Source organism: Lolium perenne, chromosome 7 (genome assembly GCF_019359855.2).
Source record: "Lolium perenne isolate Kyuss_39 chromosome 7, Kyuss_2.0, whole genome shotgun sequence".
NCBI classification, from domain to species: Eukaryota; Viridiplantae; Streptophyta; class Magnoliopsida; order Poales; family Poaceae; genus Lolium; species Lolium perenne.
The window spans coordinates 213,086,990-213,106,304 of NC_067250.2; the positions used below are offsets into that span (position 1 = coordinate 213,086,990).

A 19,315-nucleotide genomic window follows, 5' to 3' on the forward strand; every position below is an offset into this window, starting at 1 on the left:
AGGGAACCCATACTAAGACACACAAACTTCCGGTTAAGCCCTACCCAGATTCAGGTATTGTGGGGGTACTTGTAAAATTGGAATGGTATCGCATCCGAACCCAACCATCAGTGTTTTTGTAAAATTCACCAAGTCCTTCACCAGTCATATTCACCTTCAAAATCTTTCAATAGAATGACTCACCATTCCAAGGTTTTCAAAGTCATTGCACACACACACTTGTTCCCATCTAGACTAGTCATCTTTAATTCAGCACTAGCATCTAAGTATGAGGGGTGCTAAGTATTTTGCTTTGCTTCTAGGCTAACTTTGATACTCTTGTACTAATCCAATACTAACCAGGGGAATCATGAATCAAAAAAGTATTTCGATAAAACAAAAGTAAATAAAGCTTGTAAAGTTAAACGGGGGCGTAGGATTATAAGCATAAAGTAAATAGGGTAATGCCTTGCTCATAGTGAGCATTGCACTTTGCAAGAGTATTCTCTTGCAACCAAAATGGTTTGCCTCAATCTAGCTTGCATTGGTGATAGCTTGCTAACTTTACTACTCTAGTAAATTTCTCTCCTTTGACCCAAGTTAACTATAAAAGTAACTTCTTGGGCAACAAGTAAAAACTTGTAAGATATAAACTTGGGATAGGCTTATGAAAGAAAAGATAAGACTCATGGTGCCTTGCCCCAAGGGGCTTTGCACTTTGCAAGAATATTAGCTTGCAACCAAATAACTTGCAAAAGTCTAGCTTGCGACATTATAACTTGCAATGGTATTGGCTTGCAAGAGTAAAGCTTTCATTGGTAATAGCTTGCCTTGGTTGAAGTGAGGGTCCAAGTTCTCTTCTCCTTTCTCTTTGTAGAAGTCCTCCTCTTCCTGATGGTCTCCGGTACTAGCGTCTAAAATACGAATACGGAGTATACAATCATCATACCAAATTTACATACTAAACTAAGCACACACAAGCTTCACACAACTTAACTGGCATCACACACTACTATTAGGTGGGTGGATGTGTTCCTCTTATTTAAGAAAAATAATTTCCTCTCATGAACAAAATATGACCTAGGTTGACCAAAGTCAACCTCTTCATACTTATCATTTAGGAAAATGACTTAAATGAGGTTCCATACCTCATACAATTTAATACTAGCATGGTAGTGATTTAATGTCACCAAATACTCAACATGAGATTATATAGACCATGGTCACCACCTCATGTTGAATTACTTGAGACCAAGATTTAAATGAGAGGAAAACCTCTCATATGATTTAACACATAGTTGTAACTAGGTTAACAACTACCATTGAGGTGATTTCACATTATCAACAATTTATTGGCTATTCTCACCTTACTTGTACTCACACCAATTATTCTATGCACACAAAGATTTCAATTAGGGTGCATTGGTTGTGTTCCTTGAGGAAGATAATTTCCTCTCCTTACATATGTAAGTAATAGTTTCCTTCTAGTGTTTGAGAGATACTTTTCTCTCATTGAAATCTTCTTAAGGTTTAATTTCTCAAACAATTATACATGAAATCATGTTGACCCAAGTCAACCATTCATCATCATTTGAGAAATAGATTTAAATGAGGTAGAGTACCTCATACCATTTAATAACACTACATATGCTTTAAATCTCTAAGTAATTCATATAGGTGAGTTTGGCCAGGGGTCCAAACATCACATGAATTCATTTGAGACAAGATTTAAATGAAGCATAAGACTTCATATGAATTACTTAATAGTTTTGGACAATATCAACTAGTTAAACTAGCCATATTATCCACTACTTAAACTAGGGCATGATCATGTAAAGTGACCACACCATTTTCTTGCATAAACAATTAGTGTAAGTCAAAGGTGAGCTATTGGAGTTGGAATTGACTCAATATCTATTTTGGTTGATTTTTAAGAATTATTCTAAGGCAGAAAAGTCCCTGTCTTGTTTATTTTGCTACATTAATTCTACAAATAATTTTGAGATGGGACCAGTGGCATTTGATAGATACTTTCGCTAGCTTTTCAACGGTATAAAATTCATAAATTTTGGTTCAGTAGATTTGAAAATATTCAATTTTAAACACTGCATCAGTTTGCATTTTGTCTAAAAAGAATTAAACTAATTTCGAATTTAAACGGGGCGGGAAACGAAGTGGGCTGATTTAGTTTGAAACGCGGGACAGAGGAGTTGGGCCGGCCCAGCTAACGCTGCGGGCCTGCTGACAGCAGGACCCACCCGTCAGTGGGTGAAACTCACCGAATCGGTACGGGGGCCGAGAGGCGTTGGATTAGATGCAGATCGGGCGGTCGAGGCGCGTCGTCTCCGTCGAGGGGAGGGCTTGCTGCCGCGGCGGAGGTAGGGGGTCGACGGCGAGCTGGGACTCCGGCGAGGGTCAGCGGCGGCGCAGGACGGCGTTGTCGATGATGAGGAGGGCGCTGGTACCAGCGGCGTCGCTCGGGGAGGCGTCAATCGACGGCGGCTTCTGCGTCGGGTTCCGGCGATCGACGGAGCAATTGGCGAGCTCCGGTGAAGATTTGAGAGGGGAAATGGGTCGAGGAGATCGAGGAGAAGGAGGCGAGCAGGTTTAGTGTGGAGGAGATAGCGCGGGGATGGCTCTATTTATAATGGCGAGGTGGCCGTGTGGGGTGCGGCGAGGGTGACAACATCGCGGCGGCTCCGGCGAGGGAATCGGGTCGGCGAGGTAGGCGCTAGCTAGGTGACGTCGAGGTGGTGCTAGCGAGCTAGAGAACGAGGTGGGGGACGGTCTGGTTGGCGCGCGCGACGTCGAGCTCTGGCGGCACGGGCGCGGGATGATGGCGAGCTGGTCGACGGCGACAGGCCGCGTGAGGACACGGGACCGTGTCTGGCGGGTTGGCACGGCGACGGTGAAGCTCAACGTGCAGCGAGGGGGTCCAGGGGAGGCGGCGTTCGTCGGCGTTGCACGTGGCCAGGGTCTGTCCGCGCGTGCACACTTGCGACGCGAGCGGCATCCTGGCGCGCTTTGGGCGCGCGTCGTGTGGACGTTGTCGATGGCGTCCGTGGCCGTGGCGGTGCTAGGCGTGGCTAGGGTGGTGAGGTGGTGCTCGTGGACACCAGGGCCAGGGCTGGGGGTGAAGGAGAAGAGAGGGGGCACGGCATGGCCGGCATGGCTAGAGTGTGGCCATGGCCAGCTCTCTTCCTAGGGGTGCTGTGCAAGGATGAGGTGGAGGGGACCAGGGGACATGTAGGCACCAAGTGGTGAAGGGTTTAGGGTTAGGCAAACACTATTTCAAATAGTGTTGGTATAGTTCCCTATTTGAAAATTCACAATTTTGTCCAAATTTGGATTGAGTTCAAAAGGTTGACCAATTTGAAAAGGGTGTGTTTGGTTTGGTTCTAAATGACCAGAGGCAACGAGAGGTGGTGGTGGAATTTAGAAAAGCAAAATATTGCAAAGTTCACTAAGTGGGAGATTGTTCCACTTAATTAAAAGTTGCAACTTTGCATGAGCATAGCCAATGATCAAAGATGATTTTGGCCAGGGGGTCTTTACAAAAAGTGTTCACCTTGATGTTGACTTTGAAATGGTGCAAAGAGTTAGCAAGATTTGGTTTGAGAAAATTGAATGGCAAGGGCTCAAAGTAGTGATCAGGCTAAAATGGGCAGATTTGACCAATATCACATGTGATCCCCAATTGAGTTTTAATTTGGTTTGAATTGGGTTTCTTGGAGTCCAAAAGTTGTAATAAATGTTTAGTAACATTATACAACTAATGGTGAAGGCCAAAATGGTCTAGGGTCAAAATTTATAAAAATGGCATAAGCCATATGTGAGGGTTTTGTGAAATTCTAACTTTTATTCTTTTATTCCTCTTTGCTTCACTTGACAAGAGTGAGGTTTATTTGGTGTTAGATTGAGTTGGGTAAAAGGTTCCAACCATTTTGAGGCAAAGTTGGTGGCTAGGTCAAGATTGGATAATTTGGCTCAAGGTGTATGTGAGTGAAAAATGGAGTTATCTCACTATTTGATTCCTCTCCATTTGATTTGACTTTTCTTGACTCTAAGGTGATTCTTATTAATTTAGAAACAGTTCCAAACCATTGAAACCATTTCAAATGGTCTTGCTCAAAGATTTGTAAAATTGGCCATAACACATGAGAGGGGACATGTCAATTTACCCTTTTCTTGTAAGGTGCTCCCCTTGCTTGACTTGAGCAAGGTTGAGAGTCAATTTAGGGTTAGATTAGGTTCAGAGATGGTTTCACACCATTTGGTTAGGGTAGAAAATGCATAGGACAAGAATTGGTACAAATGGTTAGGTGTCACATATGCTTCTATGCATATGTGGCATTTGATTTTTAATTTGGCTAGGCTTGACCCAATTGATGTTATTGAGAGTTGAAATGGTATATAGGAGTGATCCAACCATTCAATTTCAAGTCTTAGGGTCACGATCCTCAATTTCACAAATTTGATATTTTGCTCTCATATGCCTCTATGGCATTATTACTTTCTTTTTAAAATCCTTTGTTTCACTTTGGATTGGGTTGGAGAAGTTCTAGATAAGGTTTAAGAAGGTTTTCCAATTCTCTAAATAAGGTAGAAAGGCCTAGGTTAAAGTTTTACAAAAATAGCCATAGGCATATATGCCTCTTTCTTAAATAAGATTTTTCCCTTTTATTTTATTTCTCAAAGATTGATGACAAGAGGGATGTGGTTTAAGGTTTAATAAGTTTTGCAATGGTTCACCACCATTCAGCAAAATAAGAAAAGGTAGGGTTCAAGATTTACATATTAAGGCTATAGGCCCACATATGGCTTTTTCCTTCTATTTTGGTTTCTCCAAAAAAGATCCAAATGATTTTTGGAAAAGGTTAGGGTTTAGGGTTTTTCTTATTTGATTTCTTTCTCTTTTAAATTCATTGAGTTTGTGATCTTCCCTTGATCACTTTAGGGTTTTAGGGTTTATCACATAAGCATAATAACACTCACCATGGCAAAACACAAATAATAGGTAGGAGCACTAAGCATAGCACTCTATGTAAGAAAAGTTTTTGTTGGTCCTCATTTTTGAAAAAAAAAGGAAATTCATTTTCTCTTTATTTTGAAATTTGGGGTGTTACACACGGCAGCGTTTTAGTGTAAATTTCCTGCCGCGGCAGGGAGGGACACCAAAACCCTGCCGCGGCACAACCCTTTTGCACCGGTTCGTATTACGAACCGGTGCTAAAGGTCCCCCATCGGACGCTCCACAGCGGGCCACGTGGCGCCCCATTTAGCACCGGTTCATAACTGAACCGATGCAAAGGAGGGGGGGGGGGAGCTTTTGCACCGGATGGTTTGCACCGGTTGGCCATCCGGTGCATATGGCCTTTTTAAACCGGTGCAAAATGCCCTGTTTCTACTAGTGTAAATGAATCCTAATATAGGATGTATTCACAATAGCACCACACGCACACACTAACATGAAAAGTATACGTCACAATAAAGTCATCAAAAAATATCTAGATGTAATTGTGTTGAAAATGTATCAAAGCTAAGAATCTTCATAACTCAGTCCAAAAGAATTTCTATTTTTAAGTGCTGCTCCTCCAAGTACCATGATCTCCGATGTCTGCCTCGCGCGTCTTTTATGCTGACACCATGTGCCGATTGGAGAGGGGTTACTCTTGCATGATAGTTTTCCTGTAAGGTTTTTCTAGCAGTTTTCATCTGTTCACACCATCTTTGCAGCACGTTGATATCGTTGAGCGTTCCCGACAAACCAAAAAAACAATGCATACAATCAAAACTATCAAGCATATCCGACCAACCTCTTTTCTTATTTATCTTCATCAATCGTTTGGTGTTATCCTCATTGGGAGGCTCGGAGATTGGTTGGCCCAAATAACCTGATAACCAGGCGAGCAAATCTGTGCACCGACTCGATGTAGTATCTTCGCGACCCTCATGGCAGCAGAGATCTTTTGGAACGCGCTGAAACCTATCACGCCGGTGACATTTCTACATTGCTTGAAGTAATTTGAATTGGCTTCGCAGGTCTTGACGATTCCGATGAACAAACTACGCCGCATGCGATACCTCCTACAGAATATATGGGGCAGATAGGTAGGTACCTCGGCGAAGTAGTCCTCCGTAAGCTGCTCATGGCCGAGGAGGCGATTCCGCTAGATGTGGTTCCGGCCCATCACCGACCCGCGCCTCTGATTCAGCAGCTTCGCGCGGTCCTCCAGCTCCTTCACGGAGAGGAGGAGCATGGTGGCCTCCATCTCGTCGTCCTGGAGCAGCTCGTCGAGGTCGGAATCATCCGAGCTTGATAAATCCGACAGATCCACATCGACGAACTCGTCGCCCGAGCTCATCCTCGATTCGGACGGAGCGGTAGCGGCGGGGCCGGCACCCGGAGGTGGGCAAGGAACAGCAGGCGGGGTGTGGGGCGACCTGCGCTAGCTCTGGGATGTGGGGTTCCGGCGAATCGGGCAGTGCGGCGGTGGAGTGTGGTGGCGGCGCGGGGAGGAAGAGAGCGATCAGTTACGTCAGCTGAAATTTCAGCGCATCTAGATATGGATCGAGCGCTCGGTTCGCTCGAGCGACCCCTACAAATACATGCCGGGTTTTCGGTCTCGGCCCGAATTTTTTTTTCGGTTTCGGCCCTTTTACGATCGGCATCATTTTTCAGTCTGAACCCTTAAACTAGCGATTATTTTTCTATGGGCGGATGCTCTAAGTTGGTTTTGACAGTTTTTGTCTGGTTTTCGCAGATTAATTATCTTTCCTTAGTTTGTGAAAATGGAAAGTCTTTTGTCTTGTGTTTTTAAAAAGAGAGCAAAACACAATACTCAAAGAAATGAAGATATTAGCAAGTCAAAGAGAAGCCCACAATGTCATAGCTTGTAGAGCCCAATTACTTTTCAGTATCGGCCCAAACATCCCCTCTCCGCGACCACCATTCCGTGTCGCCGGAAACGTCACCTCGCCACAAACCACCGTGCCGGCGCCACCGCTTCCGGATCCCGCCCCGCCGCGGATCGAATCCCGCCGATGGGGGTGGTGATCGAGAGGGAGGAGTGGGTGCTCACGCCCCTCGCCTACCCTCTGCTCGCCGCCGCCTCACTCGCCGCCGTCCTCCTCCTCCCCCACTTCTCCCGGTGGCACTCCGCCGTCGTCGCCCCGTCGTCCCCCTCCCCCTTCGACGTCGGAACCACCCCCTTCATCCGCTTCCGCCGCGCCTTCCTGCTCCTCTTCTCCCTTGCATCCGGTAAGCACAGCCCTGAATCCCCAGCACTTCGGATCAGCAGCGAGGGTGGACTCTAATGGTGGTGGTTCTTGGCATGTAGTGGTGGAGGGGATCCAGTTGGTATTCGGGGAGGATGAGTTTGCGCGGTGCGGGTTCGGCAGGGAGCAGATGGCCGCGCGCCTTGCGGCTGCCACGGTCGCGGCGCTCTTTCTTGGCGGTGCCTCTGGCATTGTCGCCGACAAACTGTGAGTTTTTCTTTAATAAATTAACTATGAGTTGTTGATGTAGATCATGAATTTTCGTCTTTAGATGGTGGGACGTTTTGTGTGGATTGTTCAAAACCTGCATATTTTAGTGACATAGCACTGCAGTTAAAAAACGCTCCCAATCAGATTCCAATGTTTGAACCGAATGCAATGCCCCATTTTTATATTAGGTGTGCACCCATATGAAATACTAGTTAAAATAGAAGAAATCTAGCCAATTATACATGGTTTTGGATATTAGACCGACTGATTCCATATTATCTAAAGAGTATTGATCCATGTCGATACTAAAGTTATGTTTGTCCATTTGTGCTTCACCTCAGATAAGCTTTTAGAATAAGGTGCACTATAAATGTATTACTAACCTATTTATAAATGTACACACCCCTTTAGCACTATTTTTGTTACTATTTCATTCTCCTTTAAGGTATGTCTTCATTCTCCTTCAAGGAAAACATCAGGGTGAGATTTTGATAATGTAGAGTATACCAAGGACAATCTATAACTTGGTATAATTAAGTGTTTGTATATTGTGTCTCTGGGTATACTTCTGTTCCATCAGTTGGTCCATGTACTATAGTCTGATAATATGTTACGCTTACTATTATGTGAATCCCTGTAGATTTAAGGTCCATCAGTTGCACTAGTTCTTCTTGCTGTCAGTTGATCTAGTGTTAAATGAGAGTCTATTTTTATCGCTCGTATTGGCATAACATTTTGTTTACTAATGTTCGTAGAGGACCACAGCGTGCTTGCATATTTTACTGGATGCTTCAGCTTGTGGTGGGTGCCTTCAAAAGTTTCAGTGGCCTTCGTTGTTCATGGATCAACAATTTCATTTTGGCTCTTGCTTCTTCAATGTTCTCGTTCTGTTTTGAGACATGGATTGTCCTAGAGCATGAGAAGGTTTATGTTCTTTTAAACATCTTTTGTTGCTATTACTACCTTCTTCAATGTGATCCCAGTTTCAACCGATTTGTCCTGAATTTTCAGCAAGGCCAGAAGCAAGATTCGCTGTTTGATACCTTTTGGCTGATGACGTTCTTCGAATCGGTCTCTCTAGTTGGAAGTCAAGGAATCACAAATTTATTGCTTGATGATGATGACAAAGGAATCTTGCTTCCGTACTTGTTTGCAGCCTTAGTGTCAACAATAGGAATACTGTATATCAGAAAAGCACCAGTTACCAGTACAAATCAGCATGCATCCGTCATTGGAAGCTACCAAAAATCCTTTTTTGCTCATGTCCTCAGAGGTGAGTGGTGAGTATACCTTCTTGCCTAATTTTCCATGCTTTCTGTATCATTTCAGTTAATAACTCTTTAATACCATCAACAAAGCAATATCCATGAATATGTAAAGCATGGAGCAGATAATGATATAAAGTTGTCTGTCGTAGCTTCATGCTTTGCGTTTTAGACTATTGAGATTTCTATCTTCGTTGTCTGATATGGGTTTCTTGAACTATGCTCGCAGTAGGAGCTGTGATGGTTCATTAAAAGAAAGTTTTACTGAACTTAAGATGTGATAAATGGAACTTGTGATGTATTCCTATGAAGTGTAGTACAGCATCCAGTCAAACTTTTAGGTGCTTAAACGTTTCATTTTCATCCCTCACAAGAATTTGCTGCTTGTTTCAGACAAAAGAGTGCTGATCCTGGTCTTAGCTCAAGCAAGTGTCCAGTTCTCTGTATCAGCCTTTTGGTTTCTGTGGACACCAACAATAGTGGTATGGGTTATACCAAAGTTTTTTCTCCTAGTCTTCCTTATGCAGTTCTGTTTGACTATGGTTTTGATTAAAGACTGAAGTCACACTTGCACACTCATAGATCTGTTACTATAACAGGCTGATGGAAGGGATGCTCCGCTGTCCCTAATCTACCCATGTTTCCTAGTCTCAAGAATGCTTGGAAGTGCTGCTTTTCCATGGTTTTATGGAGCCATGGCTCCTCTCCAGAACGAGGATAGCCTGACAACAGCATACATTGCCGCTGGGCTTGCTTTGTCGATTGTGGCTTATGATTACCAGGTATACGATAATACCCATGTATCTGCAAGGCAACATGCATGTATCATATAGAGTTTGTCCCATGAGTTTAACAAGTCCTGTTTCTTTGAACAGGAGATTGGGACACTGGTGATACTGTTCTGCATCTTCCACGCATGCGTGGGCTTTATTTTACCTTCACTAGCAAGATTTAGGACAATGTAAGTGGAATAGTGTTCATAATTTAAGTTGAAGTCATCACTTGTTAAAGCTTTCTGCTTACATGGCTGACACTGCTGAAGGTACCTGCCAAACGAACTACGTGGGGGCATGATGAGCTTTTCGCTAGCATTGGCAAATGCACCTATCTTCGTTTTCCTCTTACAGGTAGCTGCCATCTCTTGGCAGTAACCACTAATGTGCCTGTATGTTTACACAGAGGTTGAGAGCATTCTGTTGAATTTTTTTATCTGCAGGGCGCCTACCATCGAAACATCGCCAATTCAACCATTCTAGGCCTTGCAGCCTGTGGCCTTTTATCTGCTGGGGGTTGCATTCATATGCTCAGGCGCTGGAGAAAACACACCCGGCAAAACACACGTAGCCTGTAGGATAGACTTCACAACTAGACCTGAAGGGTGTTCTGTTCGTAGCATAATGGGTTGACGCATTTTGTTTCTCGGCTTTTGGCCATTGGATCCTCATGTGGTTACGGTGCACATTATCCACGATCTGACCACGGGTGTAGCATACTGGTGTGTGGTGTGGTTTCTGTTATTAAGTAAAAGAATAGATTGTTCAACCGAGGGTAACACATCCTATAGACATGTAAAGAGGCTGCATTTCTGCCACATACTATGGTGATTCTGCGATACAGAAGTTTTTTTTTTCTTGAACATATCCTTGTGCCTTGTAAAGAGCGCGGTTAATCATTTTGTTTTCCTTGCCTCCATTTCCGTTTATACGTGTCGCTGCAAGTTTGTGGTTCATGCTGTCCCTGAATCTTTTCACCACCGAACTGTGAACTGTGCAGTGAATCTCGTACTAAATGAGAACCTTATTGCCTTTGTTTATTACTCGAGGTTGTGTTGGTCGGCTAGCACTAGAAAAGGTAAACAAGAACCGCATCTTCTCGTCCGCTGCCCCTATGAAGATCAGATGATACTGTCATGTACGCAGAAGCATTTGTTAAGTGTTAACAAACCTGATTCATATCACCGCATCTTTCTCTGACCCGATTGGAACACTGAATCCAAAAAAATTATGCAAAATCGAACTATAATCGCTACTAACCAACTGTCACAAACCCTAGGACAATCTGCTAGATCCATCTGGTCCGGTTTAATCACACTCTAATCACAAAACCTAGGGTTCGTCTGTGGTTCGGTTTGATCTAATCCTAATCACCACCAGAGAAGGGTGAAGAAGATGATGAGTTGAGAGGACATCACATACCGGAGGGTCGCCCGCCGGCAGCACATTCAGACCTGGCATGGTTGCGTCGCCAAATTCGAGCTCCTCCTCATCCGCCGCCTTCACCACCAAACCGCCCGACGCGGCCGCACCACGATGGCTCCCTCCGCCCTCCACAACCACATCTGGCTCCGCCACGTCGGTGTTCCTGACTAGAGAAGCGGCGTCCGCCCGCGGTGCTCCGCTCCTACCCTCCATCACCCTCGGATTCGAGATGAACGCGTGGAGAAGAAGCAGATTCGAACCGCTCGAAGTGGAGGAGCGGAGAAGACGAAGTGGCGGAGGGACGACGGTTTTCTCCTTCCTTTTTTGGGGAGAAATGGTGGGGCGAGGCAGGCGGAGACGCCAATGGCCTTTCCATTTCGGTAGGCACACGTGATCCTAGATACGTACAAAAAATAGGTACAAGACAACGCGGGCCATACTGGAGCTGCACTGAAATTACGATCGTGCCCCCGCTTACGAACATATAGGGAAGATCTCCACCTTTGTTGTGTTTGACGCGCACATAATTTTTTCAAGGGAGGAACGCCGAAGCAGAAGCATTTCTCGAGACAGAGGCCATGTACCAGACAAAACTGGTCAAAGTGGTTTAAATAAGTTGCTACAACCACCTAGGAAAAAACGAAGCCAAGCACAGAACAGAGAAAAGGGAGCGCGGAATAACACAACACCCAATTGTACACCTGAAAAATTACTGCAGAACAAACCACAAAGTGACGTACGTACGTGTTAGCTCGATGGTAACCCCAAAGAAATCCAAAACTCTCACAAAAAAGAGGTCAGTTCCCTCTTAGTATAGTATATACTTATCAGGCAATGGTGATTAAGGTTAATGACATGAAATTATCACCTGGAAGTCTGCATGGGGTACTTGTAAGTATTGGTTAGAACATGAACAAGGAATGTAGAAGAATATATTATCTACACTATCACAATGCATAATAGTTTTTTAGTGGATCACAAGTTGAGTACACAGTTAGGGTTCTTATTAAGGTCCTATTAGTGGATCACATAAATTATTAAGGACGAAGACATGGTGTTAACATCCTGACATGCATCTAGGGTTTGTAAATAGAATAGGCACGTGCATTTTACTTGTTCATTAATGGTTCTAAAATGGTTGATTAAGATAGGACAATCACTCCTTTTATTCTTTCTAGGGTTTTGAGAATTTTTACTTCTTAGGGTTATAAGTTTGAATTATAGTTTCTTATTTCTGGATATAATTTTTAAACAGTTTTTGACTAATGATATTGAATTTAGGTAATGGTTTCATCTTGCAAATTGCACTTGGTTTAAAGTGTTTTCTTAACTTTTCTTACTTCAAAATAATTTAAGAAATGATATTGAATTCGGATTTTAAATGTTGTTAAATGAACGCTTAATACGAATACGTGAAATAGGATTACATTTTACATGTTTAGTTGAGTTTAGAAAGTATGATATAAGTACCATTAAATATTTATGGTTATAGTATTTTTTTAGAATAATACAAAATTTCATAATCAAGGTTAATTGAATAATTGGATTTTTTCAATAAGCACCCATTATTAAAATTTCAATAGATAGATCTTGCTTTCGCGATTATTTTGATTTATTATACACATTTTATGATTTGAAATGAATTAGAATTTTACATGTTTTATTTATTTTTTGTAATTTCCAGAAAGCATTAAAATTTTGACACCTGGACCCGCTGTCAGGGATTTATTAACTATCAAACATTTACGAAATGATTAAAATTTTGACCGGACATATGCCGTTCTCTTCCGATAAGGGCATCTCCAGCGGCGAGACGCAAACGGATGCTCAGCGACCATTTGCGTCCGCCGTGACCGGAAATGCGTCTGGACCCTGCTCCAGCGGGGCGACGCAAAGTGACTGGGCCGTCCGCGGCGACGCAAACCTGGCCCAAATATGTGCCAGGTTTCCGTCTCCACGGACGCTCCGCGGTCGCGCCGAGTGTCCGCCGAAAAAGACGTAGGACCTGCCCGTCAGTGGCAGGGAGGCCGATATTATTCCCGCAAGTGGCCATTCCCCGCGCGAAATATCAAACTAGACCGGCGCGAGCAGTCCAGAAGCGATGGACGTCCTCGCCACCGCAGCCACCACCATGGATGCCGAGCAAACCCTCGCACCCGCCGCCGCCCCACGCTCCCCCATAGCCACGACCATAGCCACAATGGAGGCTGCAGCTCCGGCGGAAGCAAAGCGGGCCGCCACCGGCGGCCGGGAGGCAAAGCCGAAGGCGGCAAAGAAGGTGCTCTCCAAGGAGGAGAAAAGCGTCGAGGCCGCGAAGCGTCGCGGCCGGCGCAAGAACCTGAAGGACAAGACTGCTGCGGCCGTCAACCAGCAGTCGTGGCAGATGCAGATGAAAGCCGGTGTCACGCAAGTAGCCCTCCATCCGACCATAGTGGAGGGCTACATGCTCGTCAAGCGAGAGGGGATCGCCGGCGTCGCTCCTCCAGCCTCCTCGGTGAGCTCGGTAAGTTTGCAGCTGCGTCCTGGAAATCCCGCTCCCTTGCAGGGCCACCCGGCGTCGCGGTTCGGCTCCGGCGTGGCGCCGGTGCAGTTCAACGACGCGTCGGTACAGTTCAACGGGGCGCCGGTTCCCGACCTCAACTGGACGCCTAGAAGCGGTGACTCCTTCCCGGGCGCGACACACAAGACGCGCCACCTGCCGGAGGAGAGGATGCCGGAGCCCCGCAACCTGTTCGACGATACGACATCGCCTGCCTCGACGATGGACGACCCGGTACGTGAGCTCTCTCAATGTGTGCGATTGTCGTTTATCATCCGTCTGACGTGCGGTCATTCGTAGGACTATTGGAAGGACCGCCATGAGACAGACATCGAGGCCATGATCTTTGGCGGCGGCTTCGTTGGCAACGACCGGGTCGGGACATGCCTGTAGCATGAATGGGCACCGACGCAAGATGCGGAGGACATCGCTAACGCACGGCTGTTCGGCACTGAAACGCATCCAACACCTGTGTGCGTCGACGACTTTGACGACGTGCCAACAGAGCCTTTCCTCACCACGGATAATGCTACCAAGAAGAAGGGGGAGAGCCACAGGACACAAGGATTCATCGACGACGAGGACAAGTGCCTATGCGACCGCGTGGCTCGCAACAAGCCATGACTGCATCAATGGCGCACAACAAAAGGGCAAGGTGTATTGGGCCAAGGTCATGCATGAGTACAACGAGAAGAAGAGTCCCTCAGAAAAAGATGGAACTACATCAAACAAGAGACAAGCAAGTTCTGCTCGGCCACATTGCAAAAACAACCCTGTTAGCGGCGCTGGCGTCATGTCAGCGGTAAGCAAGAGACAACCTTGAGCATTCTATTTGATGTATATCATTCTATGTACATCATTAGCGGCTTTGGCGTGATTGCAGGTATCCCGGGCCTTGGAGAGGTTCAAGGCAGTGCATAAGAAGGGCTACCATATGGTTCATTGCTGGGACAAGCTCAAGGACGCGCAAAAGTGGAGGACAAGCTTTGCGGCCTACGATGAAGCTGTGAAGAATGGGACAGCGGTCAACCTCGACAGCGAAGATGACGATCATGGCCGCCAAGCCCTTCCACCTCGTACACGCGGCCATAAGGCTACCAAGGCCGATCTAGCCCGGGAGGCGCAGGCCATTGCGTTCACCCAGAGCATGGAGAAGATAATGGCCGACAATCTTACCGCCTTGGCTGCTAGGTGATACGCGTTCAACACGCGTCCGTTGGGAACCCCAAGAGGAAGGTGTGATGCGTACAGCGGCAAGTTTCCCTCAGTATGAAACCAAGGTTATCGAACCAGTAGGAGCCAAGAAGCACGTTGAAGGTTGATGGCGGCGGGATGTAGTGCGGCGCAACACCAGGGATTCCGGCGCCAACGTGGAACCTGCACAACACAACCAAAGTACTTTGCCCCAACGAAACAGTGAGGTTGTCAATCTCACCGGCTTGTTGTAACAAAGGATTAACCGTATTGTGTGGAAGATGATTGTTTGCAGAAAACAGTAGAACAAGTATTGCAGTAGATTGTATTTCAGTAAAGAGAATTGGACCGGGGTCCACAGTTCACTAGAGGTGTCTCTCCCATAAGATAAACAGCATGTTGGGTGAACAAATTACAGTTGGGCAATTGACAAATAAAGAGGGCATGACCATGCACATACATATCATGATGAGTATAGTGAGATTTAATTGGGCATTACGACAAAGTACATAGACCGCCATCCAGCATGCATCTATGCCTAAAAAGTCCACCTTCAGGTTATCATCCGAACCCCCTCCAGTATTAAGTTGCAAAGCAACAGACAATTGCATTAAGTATGGTGCGTAATGTAATCAACAACTACATCCTTAGACATAGCATCAATGTTTTATCCCTAGTGGCAACAAGACAACACAACCTTAGAACTTTCTCTCACATCGTCCTGTGTCAATGCAGGCATGAACCCACTATCGAGCATAAATACTCCCTCTTGGAGTTACAAGGATCTACTTGGCCAGAGCATCTACTAGTAACGGAGAGCATGCAAGATCATAAACAACACATAGATATAACTTTGATAATCAACATAACAAGTATTCTCTATTCATCGGATCCCAACAAACGCAACATATAGAATTACAGATAGATGATCTTGATCATGTTAGGCAGCTCACAAGATCCGACAATGATAGCACAATGGGGAGAAGACAACCATCTAGCTACTGCTATGGACCCATAGTCCAGGGGTAGACTACTCACACATCACACCGGAGGCGACCATGGCGGCGTAGAGTCCTCCGGGAGATGATTCCCCTCTCCGGCAGGGTGCCGGAGGCGATCTCCTGGATCCCCGAGATGGGATCGGCGGCGGCGGCGTCTCGGAAGGTTTTCCGTATCGTGGTTCTCGATCGGGGTTTCGCGACGGAGGCTATTTGTAGGCGGAAGGGCAGGTCAAGAGGCGGCACGGGGGCCCCACACCACAGGGCCGCGCGGCCAAGGGGGGGGCCGCGCCGCCCTAGGGTGTGGCCCCCTCGTGGCCCCTCTTCGTCTCCTCTTCGGACTTCTGGAAGCTTCGTGGCAAAATAGGACCCTGGGCGTTGATTTCGTCCAATTCCGAGAATATTTCGTTACTAGGATTTCTGAAACCAAAAATAGCAGAAAACAACAACTGGCACTTCGGCATCTTGTTAATAGGTTAGTTCCAGAAAATGCACGAATATGACATAAAGTGTGCATAAAACATGTAGATAACATCAATAATGTGGCATGGAACATAAGAAATTATCGATACGTCGGAGACGTATCAGCATCCCCAAGCTTAGTTCTGCTCGTCCCGAGCAGGTAAAACGATAACACAGATAATTTCTGGAGTGACATGCCATCATAACCTTGATCATACTATTTGTAAAGCATATGTAGTGAATGCAGCGATCAAAACAATGTATATGACATGAGTAAACAAGTGAATCATATAGCAAAGACTTTTCATGAATAGCACTTCAAGACAAGCATCAATAAGTCTTGCATAAGAGTTAACTCATAAAGCAATAATTCAAAGTAAAGGCATTGAAGCAACACAAAGGAAGATTAAGTTTCAGCGGTTGCTTTCAACTTATAACATGTATATCTCATGGATAGTTGTCAACATAGAGTAATATAATAAGTGCAATAAGCAAGTATGTAGGAATCAATGCACAGTTCACACAAGTGTTTGCTTCTTGAGGTGGAGAGAAATAGGTGAACTGACTCAACATTGAAAGTAAAAGAATTGTCCTCCATAGAGGAAAAGCATCGATTGCTATATTTGTGCTAGAGCTTTGGTTTTGAAAACATGAAACAATTTTGTCAACGGTAGTAATAAAGCATATGTATCATGTAAATTATATCTTATAAGTTGCAAGCCTCATGCATAGTATACTAATAGTGCCCGCACCTTGTCCTAATTAGCTTGGACTACCGGATCATCACAATGCACATGTTTTTACCAAGTGTCACAAAGGGGTACCTCTATGCCGCCTGTACAAAGGTCTAAGGAGAAAGCTCGCATTGGATTTCTCGCTATTGATTATTCTCAACTTAGACATCCATACCGGGACAACATAGACAACAGATAATGGACTCCTCTTTTATGCATAAGCATGTAACAACAATTAATAATTTTCTCATTTGAGATTGAGGATATATGTCCAAAACTGAAACTTCCACCATGGATCATGGCTTTAGTTAGCGGCCCAATGTTCTTCTCTAACAATATGCATGCTTAACCATAAGGTGGTAGATCTCTCTTACTTCAGACAAGACGAACATGCATAGCAACTCACATGAAATTCAACAAAGAGTAGTTGATGGCGTCCCCAGTGAACATGGTTATCGCACAACAAGCAACTTAATAAGAGATAAAGTGCATAATTACATATTCAATACCACAATAGTTTTTAAGCTATTTGTCCCATGAGCTATATATTGCAAAGGTGAATGATGGAATTTTAAAGGTAGCACTCAAGCAATTTACTTTGGAATGGCGGAAAATACCATGTAGTAGGTAGGTATGGTGGACACAAATGGCATAGTGGTTGGCTCAAGTATTTTGGATGCATGAGAAGTATTCCCTCTCGATACAAGGTTTAGGCTAGCAAGGCTTATTTGAAACAAACACAAGGATGAACCGGTGCAGCAAAACTCACATAAAAGACATATTGTAAACATTATAAGACTCTACACCGTCTTCCTTGTTGTTCAAACTCAATACTAGAAATTATCTAGACCTTAGAGAGACCAAATATGCAAACCAAATTTTAGCATGCTCTATGTATTTCTTCATTAATGGGTGCAAAGTATATGATGCAAGAGCTTAAACATGAGCACAACAATTGCCAAGTATCACATTACCCAAGACATTAATAGCAATTACTACATGTATCATTTTCCAATTCCAACCATATAACAATTTAACGAAGAAGAAACTTCGCCATGAATACTATGAGTAGAAACTAAGGACATACTTGTCCATATGCTACAGCGGAGCGTGTCTCTCTCCCATAAAGTGAATGCTAGGATCCATTTTATTCAAACAAAACAAAAAAACAAAAACAAACCGACGCTCCAAGCAAAGCACATAAGATGTGATGGAATAAAAATATAGTTTCAGGGGAGGAACCTGATAATGTTGTCGATGAAGAAGGGGATGCCTTGGGCATCCCCAAGCTTAGACGCTTGAGTCTTCTTGATATATGCAGGGGTGAACCACCGGGGCATCCCCAAGCTTAGAGCTTTCACTCTCCTTGATCATGTTGCATCATACTCCTCTCTTGATCCTTGAAAACTTCCTCCACACCAAACTCGAAACAACTCATTAGAGGGTTAGTGCACAATAAAAATTAACATATTCAGAGGTGACACAATCATTCTTAACACTTCTGGACATTGCATAAAGCTACTGGACATTAGTGGATCAAAGAAATTCATCCAACATAGCAAAAGAGGCAATGCGAAATAAAAGGCAGAATCTGTCAAAACAGAACAGTTCGTATTGACGAATTTTAAAATGGCACCAGACTTGCTCAAATGAAAATGCCCAAATTGAATGAAAGTTGCGTACATATCTGAGGATCACACACGTAAATTGGCATAATTTTATGAGTTACCTACAGGGGAAAACAGCCCAGATTCGTGACAGCAAAGAAATCTGTTTCTGCGCAGTAATCCAAATCTAGTATGAACTTTTCTATCAACGACTTTACTTGGCACAATAAAACACAAAACTAAGATAAGGAGAGGTTGCTACAGTAGTAAACAACTTCCAAGACACAAAATAAAAACAAAGTACTGTAGGTAAAAATATGGGTTGTCTCCCATAAGCGCTTTTCTTTAACGCCTTTCAGCTAGGCGCAGAAAGTGTGTATCAAGTATTATCGAAGGGTGGTGCATTCTCAGCGGGGTGCGGAGTTTTCTCAACCAGGCATAGTATATTAGATACATAAGTTTTAGCATCTCCCTTTTCATTAGTCTTAGGCGTGCTACTCTCATCAAACAGATTTTCAGGAACAAGCCAAGCATAGTTATTTTCTAGTGCATCATTCATAGCTAGGAGCTTACATGGTATTGGTGCTTTGATCTCCCCACCATCATCAATATTATTAGTGTATCTTATTCTATCCATGTCCATCTTTTCAAGGAGACTAACAAAATTAGTATGCGAACCAAGCATATTAAATTTAGCAACGACCTTTCTAGCTTCTCTTGCTAGACCACCAAATTCTCTAAGAAGGGTTTCTAAAACAAAATCTTTCTTTTCCCCTTCTTCCATATCACCAAGTGTGAGAAACATGTGTTGGATTATAGGATTAAGATTAACAAATTTAGTTTCCAACAAA

The 19,315-nt window shown here is 44.3% G+C and overlaps 1 protein-coding gene across 1 annotated transcript; it reads left to right on the plus strand.

Annotated features, from left to right (window-relative positions):
• The first annotated feature begins 6,897 nt into the window (after positions 1 to 6,897).
• LOC127314281 (uncharacterized) lies at positions 6,898 to 10,362 on the plus strand. The gene is made up of 9 exons (XM_051344728.2): positions 6,898 to 7,240; positions 7,320 to 7,464; positions 8,223 to 8,391; positions 8,479 to 8,740; positions 9,126 to 9,214; positions 9,332 to 9,514; positions 9,608 to 9,693; positions 9,775 to 9,859; positions 9,949 to 10,362. The coding sequence occupies exons 1-9, from the start codon at positions 7,024 to 7,026 to the stop codon at positions 10,081 to 10,083; spliced, it is 1,371 nt and encodes a 456-aa protein (XP_051200688.1). The 5' UTR covers positions 6,898 to 7,023; the 3' UTR covers positions 10,084 to 10,362.
• The last annotated feature ends 8,953 nt before the right edge of the window (positions 10,363 to 19,315 follow it).

Bases quoted from the DNA above. Each gene is read 5' to 3' on its own strand.
- LOC127314281 (XM_051344728.2), top strand. From the start codon at position 7,024: ATGGGGGTGGTGATCGAGAGGGAGGAGTGGGTGCTCACGCCCCTCGCC. The intron at 7,241-7,319 runs GTAAGCACAGCC...CTTGGCATGTAG, and splicing joins CCTCTTCTCCCTTGCATCCG to TGGTGGAGGGGATCCAGTTG. The intron at 9,694-9,774 runs GTAAGTGGAATA...ACACTGCTGAAG, and splicing joins CTAGCAAGATTTAGGACAAT to GTACCTGCCAAACGAACTAC.